This window comes from Phoenix dactylifera, chromosome 6, assembly GCF_051530095.1.
Source record: "Phoenix dactylifera cultivar Ajwa chromosome 6, Ajwa_hap1_PhDact_Kaust_v1.1, whole genome shotgun sequence".
In the NCBI taxonomy this organism is placed as follows: domain Eukaryota; kingdom Viridiplantae; phylum Streptophyta; class Magnoliopsida; order Arecales; family Arecaceae; genus Phoenix; species Phoenix dactylifera.
The window spans coordinates 21,095,620-21,105,072 of NC_143195.1; the positions used below are offsets into that span (position 1 = coordinate 21,095,620).

At 37.8% G+C, this 9,453-nt stretch overlaps 1 protein-coding gene across 3 annotated transcripts; it reads right to left on the reverse strand.

The window, feature by feature from the left end:
* Nucleotides 1–2,311: 2,311 nt before the first annotated feature.
* On the reverse strand, nt 2,312–4,234 carry LOC120109218 (uncharacterized). 3 transcript variants are annotated; one of them, XR_016395725.1, is made up of 6 exons: nt 3,929–4,234; nt 3,591–3,835; nt 3,100–3,474; nt 2,898–2,999; nt 2,482–2,811; nt 2,312–2,378 (listed from the first exon to the last, which is right to left on the reverse strand). XR_016395725.1 is itself a non-coding variant. In XM_039122964.3 (4 exons), exons 2-4 carry the CDS (start codon nt 2,997–2,999, stop codon nt 2,328–2,330), a joined length of 483 nt encoding a protein of 160 aa, XP_038978892.3. In that variant the 5' UTR covers nt 3,100–3,209; the 3' UTR covers nt 2,312–2,327. The 3 variants fall into 3 exon arrangements, 1 of the variants encoding a protein (XP_038978892.3); XR_016395726.1 differs by having other exon boundaries at nt 2,327–2,352; XM_039122964.3 differs by lacking the exons at nt 3,591–3,835; nt 3,929–4,234 and having other exon boundaries at nt 3,100–3,209.
* Between the last annotated feature and the right edge of the window lie 5,219 nt (nt 4,235–9,453).

The window sequence follows — 9,453 nt, forward strand, 5'->3', positions numbered from 1 at the left end:
AAATTTCTTAAAGAAAACATATTTTCTAGGTTTGGGATGCCCAAGGCTATAATTAGTGATGGGGGGAAATATTTCTGTAATAAGCCGTTTGAGATCCTATTATGAAAGTACGGCATCACCCATAGAATTGCAACCCCTTATCACCCGCAGACTAGTGGCCAAGTAGAGTTAGCCAATCAGAAGATTAAACGAATTTTAGAGAAAATGGTGAATCCATCATGCAAAGACTGGTCTTTAAAACTTTCTAACGCATTATGGGCTTACCGTACTGCTTATAAAACTATTCTTGGTATGTCCCCGTATCGGCTAGTCTATGGAAAAGTATGTCATCTACCTGTTGAAATAGAACATAAATCGTATTGGGCCATTAGAAAATTAAACTTTGAATTGCAAGATGCTGGTTTAGCTAGAAAATTACAATTAAGTGAGTTGAATGAAATTCGTCGGGATGCGTATGACAATGCTAGACTTTATAAAGAACAAATAAAAATTTGGCATGATAAATCAATTCTAAGAAAATCTTTTGAACCTTCACAAAAAGTTCTTTGTTATGACTCTTGCTTACATCTGTTTTCTGGAAAGTTACGATCAAGATGGACAGGTCCTTTCATTGTAAAAACTGTTTTTCCACACGGGGCAGTTGAGATTGAGACTGAGCATGACGACAAAGGTATGTGTATATTAGTTAGAATTAATTTTTTTCTTTTATTTCTAGTTTTCTTCTTATTTTGTAGGTCTTCTTTTCTGCATATCAACAGCTCAAGGTATTCCTCTTCTCTCCAATATTATTTTCTCTATTGTCTCTCATATATAGTTTTCTTGCATCTTTTACATTGAGGACAATGCAATTTTAAGTTGGGGGGAGGAAAATATTTTGCACAAAAAAAAAAGAAAAAAAAAGAGAGATTTCATTTTTGCATTTGATTTTTTCTATTACTTTCTTTTCTAAGCAAATACACATGTATTTTCATATTGAGTTTGTGCAACTATTAAGGCAAGGAACACATGCATACTATGACTGATCAGAGACCTATTATTAGATCTCCGCACGTGTACTTAATGACAATAGGAAGGCCTCAGGAGTTTACATTTGTTAACTGTATTTTTGTTAGCCTTATCCGTAAAAGAAGTACGAGTATCCTTGTTCGTACCATAAGGTTCATGATTTGGTTTTCATATAAAGATAGAGGTTGAACATCCCGACTAAATTACTTAGGTGCCTTATGATCCAAGCTTGGTTGACCTATAGTCACGGTGCAGTCATATATATAATAAAAATACCTATATGGTTCAGTCTACCTTCTTTTTTCTTGCATAATTAATATATATATAAAAAATTCTTATGATGACAAGTCTGTCCTCGTGGCGTAGTCTGGTTCGAGTAATTAAGTCCGAGGGGTGTTTCACCTAATGTCTTGAGCCAACTGGGTCGGGGGGTCATTGGCTGAAAGCTCGCTACATGGATCTTACTAGAGCCTAATGGGGTTGGACAGTTGTAGTCGTCATATGTGTTGAAAAAAAAAAAAAAAAATAAGCATGAATTAGTTGGTCAGGCTGAACCCAGTGACATGTGGTAATGGCTGGTTTGACTCCATTGTATTGGACTTCTGTGTACCCGGGTTGTTTAGTTGGGATTGATAGCTTTTTCTTTACATGCGAACCATTCTTGACAAATTTAGACAACGTGTGATATTCTAAAAATTTGATGGATTAGGTTCTAACAAATTGTAGAAAACACTTGTGAACACTACAAGAATAATGGTCATTAGCGACGCATTTTTTGGCCTTTAACGATGCTTTAGGCGTCGCTAAAAAACATCCCGACGCTTTCCTAAGCGTCGGCAAAGCGTCGCCTATGCTACAGTGGAGAAAATGTTTTCCGACGCGTCGAAAAGCGTCGAACATTATCAACGCTTTACCGACGCTTTTTAGCGTCGGCAATTGCAAACTTAGCGACGCTTTAAAGCGTCGCTAATTGCAATTTAACGACGCTTTAGAGCGTCGGTAAATGTTCAATTTACCGACGCTTTAAAGCGTCGTTAATTCAAACCTACCGACGCTTTAAAGCGTCGCTAATTGATTTCTGGTCGAAATTTTAACGGCGCTTTAAAGCGTCGTTAGAATATTAATTTTTTTTAAAAAAAATTGAAAAATTTTTAAACCTTGTTTACAATATCAAAGCCACACACACTAAGCGAGATATACACAAAATCAAACATATTTATCTAAACATTCATATTGTCAAATTACATTCATACTATCAATTTATGTTTACAATGTACTTCAAAAAGCATAAAAAAATACATATAAACTCCAAAATAAATGCTTCAGGGGTCGCTAGCATCACCATCTCTACGTGCAGATGAAGTATCAGGAACCTGTAATAAAAAAACTTAAGCAGTTAAGAATACGAAAATTATTAAGCTCTTTAAGAAAAATATGATACTTATGCAAAATGTTCAAGTAGATGTAGTAATTTACCTGAGGAGGGACAAACTGATGCAACAAAGATGTAATCTGATTAATCTGAGCCCTCAAAGATTGCATCTCTGTCTGGTGGCTCTGCTTCAACTCTTTTATCTCTGCCTTCAGATCATTAACCTCTGCAGTGCTACTACTCTGTCTAACATCTTGAGTATATCTACCCACTGCAGACAACTGAGTGGGGGTAACTCCAACGCCATAATCCCTCACTCGACTATAACGCTCCGAGCCCATCAATTCGGTAAACACCTGAGCTTCGACACCTCTGGTGTTGCCGATTGAAGATGACTCTCCGATACGCTCTGAAATAAGGGATGTAGCTCTGTCCTATATCTCTCAAAAACAATCAAATTAATTTTTGAAAAATTAAAATATATAAAAAATTATTGCAGAAATTATTAATAAATACATACAACTATATCTCTCGACTCCTCTCGGACAAAGCTGCCATCTCGGTGGGTGTGAGTCATCTTATAGAACTCCACCTCACCAGGTTTCCTCCCATGGTCTTCCATCTACAACAAAAAGTATATTGGAAGAGTTTCATCTTATAGAACTATATCATGATACATGCTATATGATACAAGAGTTTTAAAAAGTTTCAAAAAAACTTACGAATTCAGCTCTGAGCCTCGCATAACTCTTCGAGCCTGAAGTGTGAGGAATTGTCTGAGATGCTCGTGCGGCTCGACCAATGTCAGAATATATCTACCACGAAAAAAGTAAACATTGTAATATATTAAATATATTAAACATTATATAAGGTATTGAGAGAGAATACACAACCTGTCCTCTCTCGGAAAACCAATAGTGAACAAGCTCCCTCCACTGATGATGGTATACATCAGGAGGACAAACACGAGCAACCTCCTCCTCTGTCATACCCCCGCGCTTCCAGTCGGCCTTCAACTTCGACTTATATTCTTTCCATTTGCGGTTGAGGGACTTTAGCACCCAATCATGGCTCTCTGGAGGGAGCACAAACTTTTTCTACACCAAAATAAAGAATGTTATAATAATATTAAATCGAAAAATTAAATTTATAATAGTAAGCAAATTAACATACAGTAGCTATCAAATTAACAATATTAAATTCAATTCTTTACCTGTACAAATTTAAGAAGCTCAACTTTATAAGAAGGAAGCATATCATTCCACTTATGATAGTTGAGCGGACACAACTGACCCCTACGTGCAACTGATCCTAAGAAACTTGATAAAAGGCTTCCAGCCCTCTTGATAGGCTGCCCTAGTTCGTTGCATTCGACGACCATCTTCTCATCCTCACGAAGCTGCCACACATTCCGTGCTCGAGAGGAACCCCGTGTCAACCTCACTCTCCCTTGTTCATCTATAAAAAATAATAATTAAAACATTGGAGGCAAATTAATTAAAATAATTAGATTGTAAATGAACTTAATATATGCACTTTAAATCAAATTACCTTGGATATGCAAGTCATCCATAACCTCCTGGCCTGGATGTTGCTGAGACTGGAACTCATGCTGAGACTCGGACTCGTGCTGCTGGGGCTGCTGGGATCGCATGGACTGAGCAGAAGAAGATCCCACCTGAGACTGCTGGAACTCCACATCTCTGAATCGTTTTCCTCGGTGCATTTTGTTACCTAAGCAAGTACTTAAGCAATTGAAATCTGTTTAAAAATGCAAGAGTAACTAATGTATAAATCATAAAATATTAAAAATTCATGGGGTACTCCACAGAAGGAAAGGCCCTGATCGCTAATGTATAGTAACTAGTAATGCAATTGCAAGAGTAAATAATTACAGTCCAAATCTTCCACTGGATAATGAATCAACCAAACTCAGAATCATTTGATTCAGTTCTCACGAAATAATTTATGGTTCGATTATGTCACAGTTGTCTACTTCTGATGGGTGGACTCCCTGTCTCAGGAGCTATTATTCATCTTATCTGAATGGAAAACTGGTTTCGGTCCTGAGATACAATCAATGTTGAACACTCCGAGTCCAGTCATGCACCTTCAATCGTCTGTCAGATTCTGGAATTCTGATTATGTACTCTGTCATCCAAATTGCACACAATATATTGCAAAACCTTGAGAATGATATATCAAATGTTAAAAAAATACTGAAGTGAGAAAATTTCAAGCATCTAATTGCAAATAGTGGATGAAGCACAAACCTTTCCTCCAACTAGACATTGAGGTGTAGAAGAATGAAGTTTCAACAACTACTAATAAGTTACCCATGTATGAGATTTGCAAGCTGCATTAAGCTTCCGACCTCCTCTCTTCTCTTTTTGCATGCAGAGTATGAAGTTCCTTATCATCTATAATCACTGAAGGCTTTTCAACGTTTAAATCTCAAAACTAGTCACCCGAAATTTAACATATGCTCATACAGTATTTGTTATGCTCTAGTATATGATATTGTTCTGACACCACTTCTCTTAGTTGGTTAAGCTTTATTTGTTGAAATGTTCTTTTTTTAGTGCAGGAAAAAAGTTTTCTGGCTCTATTCAACTAACATCCCTAGCATTATGGGTTGGCTGAAAAAAATTTTTAAAGGCTCCAGTCATAAAATTTTTAAAGGCTCCACCAATTGTGAAGGTGTTATGTCTACCGCTGCATGTTTCGGAAATGTTTCATTCAGCAAATAGTGGTAGTATTGCTTTAGAATGAGTCCTAGTGTTTAGTATGTCTTAGTGTTATTTTATATGGGGATCCATGGGAATCTAAATTCTATGACCATATAGTCTTGTGACATAATGAAATCCTAATCACCGATGACAAACAAGAAAACTTCAGAATTATGTGCTTTGCAGCCAACTACACTTAAAGCAAATTCTGCATAGAGAGTAAAGAGCTCTTCTAAATGATTGGTGTTCACTGTTTGTGTCCACAGTCTGATAGGCAGAACTTGTACAATAAGAGCCGGTGCCTCCAAGATCAAAGATCATTCATTACACATGACAACATAATATTCTTGTAATTATGAAAGGAGAGAATCCAAAATAACATACTGCAAAGCTAAGGGAATGATGATTACAATTAGTTTCTTCTTGCTCCACGAGATGCATGAGATGTTGCTTAATAGACTATTACTAAGCCCCCTGATAGCACTGAAGTATATTCCAAATATTTTACATTATTGGTTAAACAATTTGCAGTACCAAAAGTAGCAATAAAACAAATTCATACGCTACTAGTAGAAAAGTCAGTATCGGTAACATAGAAACAGATTAGAAAATTTTTCTTACCATTACGAAACTATACTCTTTCATTGTCCATCAGTCGGCATAATATTAAAAGGCATACACTGAGTATAAGTCTCATTATCCTCCTCTTCCAACCCTTTTCCTATATCATACAAGTCCCTAGGTTTAGTCTTAATGACAACAGACTAATCTTTATCTTTTGAGTCTTGTACAAAAAATACTTGTCGAGCTTGAGATGAAAAAATGAATGGGTCATCTTTCAATAGCACACCGGTATGTATCAACTTTGAAAAATTTACAAGTGTGAAACCATTTATGTCTTGTCTCAAACCTCTAGATGAGTTTATATCCACCCAATCACATCGAAATAGTACTACCTTAAAGTTTCCATAATAATCCAGCTCATAAATATCCTTCAGTGCACCGTAATAAGTTTTTCACTCCGCATCAACCATAACCCCACTGTTTTGGATTTTTCTAAATTTCTCACGTTCTTTAGTATGAAATTTGAAACCATTTATAATTAACCCATCATATCTGTTGATAATATTATTCGGACCTCGAGCAATGACTATTAATTCATTGGAACAATTTTCCTCCATCATCGTGGGCACCTAAAAAATTATAGAAGCAATGATTAATTATTCAATGACAATGTATTAAAAAATTGTGAAAATACCTAATGTATTAAATGTCTAACCTTGTTGACCCCCTAATGGATTTTGATGAATACAAAACACTAGAGTATAATTTCATTTATCTTAACAATTTACTTGAGGATTTCATGTGTTTAATTAAGAATATTGTTAAGAAATGTCTAGGCAAGTTCCCATAATTTTATGAATTTATTGAAGAATTTTTGAGCTGAAGAAAACAGATCAGGGACAGCCGAGACGTCTCCAGGTTGTCTCAGAGACGTCTCTGGCACAAACAGGAAGAACTGGCACGACTGGAGACGTCTCCGGCACCTGCCGAGTCGTCCCCGCGATAGCGGAGTCGACTCTCTCAGTAGCGGAGTCGACTCTCTCAGAGGCGGCAGAAAGGCCGATTTCAAGTGATATGCGCGAGTCGTCTCTACAGTAAGCGGAGTCGTCCCCGCAAGTAAAAAGTAAACCTCCCGAGTCGTCCCCGAGGTAGCGGAGTCGGCTCTCTCAGGGTTTTCCAGAGGATGTCTTTTTCGGTGTTAAGGCAGCGGAGACGTCCCCTGAAAGAGCGGAGTCGACTCTCTCAGAGAATTCCAGAAGACATGTTTTTCGGAGATATAACAGCGGAGTCGACCCCGAAGCAGCGGAGTCGTCCCCATGCAAAAAGCGCAAACAAGCCGAGACGTCCCCATAAAGCGCCGAGTCGACCCCAAACAACGTCAAAAGTAAAATCTTACAGCCGAGACGTCTCGCGTTGAAGCGGAGACGTCTCCGGAGCGCCTGGGACGCGACTGACACCTTTTTGCAGGATGTTTTGAATTTCAAATCTCTTTAACTTTATCTCTAACGGCTATATTTGCTTTTTGGGCTATAAAAGGGACCTCTTAAGTGCTTCTCAACAACTTCTCACCAACCCAACACAAGATCATTCAAGAGAAAAACAAGAGAGAGAGGTTCAAGGGAGTTAGTGCATTCAAGTGAAGAAATCAAGTGCCTTCAAGCTTCCCAACTGATTTCAAGCTCGACTACTCTCTTCCGCTCGGGATTCAAAGCTCACACTCAAGCCAACGCGATCCACATCGGAAGAACCATCATCTCCCACGCTTCCAACGGCTAAAAGGGTTCTTCCGGGTTCTATTGCTTATCATTGTTATATTTGCTTATTTAGAGCTTTTAAATCCTTGTAAAACTTTTTCAATATTGTGCTTGTTCCAGTCAAGGGACTTGGAACAAGGGAAAGGCGTCCCAAGCCTAGGTTAAATTGGGGGTTATAGGGTTCGTTGTTAGCCCGGTGTAAAACAACGAGTTGGGTAGTGCACTCGCAAAACTACCGGACTGTAATCTTGGATTATAGTGGAAATTCCCAAAGGTGCTTTGGGGAGTGGATGTAGGAGCAGTGGAAGCTCCGAACCACTATAAAACCTCGTGTTTGCGATTGACTGTTCTCATCCCTCCATCTTTACTTTAGTTCATACATCTGCGTGTTTTATTTTTTAAATAGTCAAAAAGTTTTAAAACACCCAATTCACCCCCCTCTTGGGTGACCATCTCTGGGCAACAAGTGGTATCAGAGCAGGTGCTCTGTGTATTTCTTGAAAGACCTAACCGTCTTAGCCAAAGATCCAGATGGCAACACCCTTTAACAATGTTCCTGCTGAGGGGCAGGCAACCAATAGACCTCCACTCTTCAATGGGACAAATTATACCTATTGGAAGACTAGAATGAGGATCTTTATTCAAGCACAAGATTATGCCTTGTGGAGGGTTATAGTCAAGGGACCACAAGAACCATCACACATGGTGAATGGCATTCAAGTTCCCAAACCTGAGGAGGATTGGGATGAGAATGATAATAGGATGGTTCAACTCAATTCTAGAGCCATGAACTCATTATTTTGTGCTCTAGATGTAAATGAGTTTAATAGAGTCTCCACATGTAGTTCCGCTAAGAAAATATGGGATAGGCTTGAAGTTACCCACGAGGGTACAAATCAAGTCAAAGAGTCTAAAGTGAACATTCTTGTTCACAAATATGAGTTGTTTAAGATGGAACCCAATAAAACCATCACATGTATGTTTACACGCTTCACCGATATAATTAATGGTCTAAAGAGTTTGGGTAAATCTTATACTAATCCGGAACTTGTGAGTAAAATTCTCAGGTCTTTGCCGAAAGCATGAAAAGTAAAGGTCACGGCAATCGTAGAAGCCAAAGACCTCAACACCTTGGGACTAGAACAACTATTGGGCTCATTGATGACGCATGAGCTCACAATGAAGCAACATGAAGAAGAGTTGCCAAAGAAGAAGACAATCGCACTCAAGGCTACCTCGAGTGTGTGTGAAGAAGAAAGTAGTGAGAGTGAAGAGGAAAGCGAAGATGAGGATTTAGGTTTAATAGTAAGGAAGTTTAAGAAATTTATGAGAAGAAAGAAATCCTTCCCAAGAAAGAAATTTGGAGGGAGAAATGATTGGAAAAAAGAAAAGGAAAAAGAAAGAGACCCAATCATATGCTATGATTGCAAGAGACCGGGACACATTCGTTCCGAATGCCCTCAACAAAAGAAGTACTTTGGGAAGAAGAAGAAGAAGGCATTAAAGGCAACTTGGGACGATAGTGACACATCCTCCTCCGAGGAAGAGAAGGAAGAGACCGCCAATTTGTGCTTCATGGCATTCGAAGACGACGAGGTATGTCAAAACTCAACTATAAACTTTACTTTAGAAGAATTGTATGAAGCTTTTCAAGAACTTATGAGTGATTGTAGTATGTTAGGAGCAAAGAATAAAGAATTAAAAGCCTCCAATCTAAAACTAAAGGAAGATATTAAAAATCTATTGATTGAGAAAGAGAGCATTGAAAATGTTAACACCATTGATCTAGAAAACAAAAATTCAAAACTTAGCATTGAAAATGAAACGGCAAAAACACTAATTAAGGAATTGAATCTAAAAGTTAAATCTCTACTCAATAATAATACCTCACTTGCACAAAATGTTGAATCCCTTAAAAAGGACAAGGAAGAACTAGTTAAAGAAAATTTGAATCTTAAGAATGAGGTACATAAGTACAAACCAATTGTTGAAAAATTTACACAAAGCTCTGAAAAATTAAATCTTATTC

Excerpts from the sequence above, each read along its gene's own strand:
- LOC120109218 (XM_039122964.3), bottom strand. The coding sequence starts at position 2,999 with ATGGAAGACCATGGGAGGAAACCTGGTGAGGTGGAGTTCTATAAGATG. Across the intron at positions 2,812-2,897 it reads AGGAGTCGAGAGATATAGTT|GACAGAGCTACATCCCTTAT; the intron begins GTATGTATTTAT and ends TGAGAGATATAG. Across the intron at positions 2,379-2,481 it reads ATCAGTTTGTCCCTCCTCAG|GTTCCTGATACTTCATCTGC; the intron begins GTAAATTACTAC and ends TTTTTATTACAG.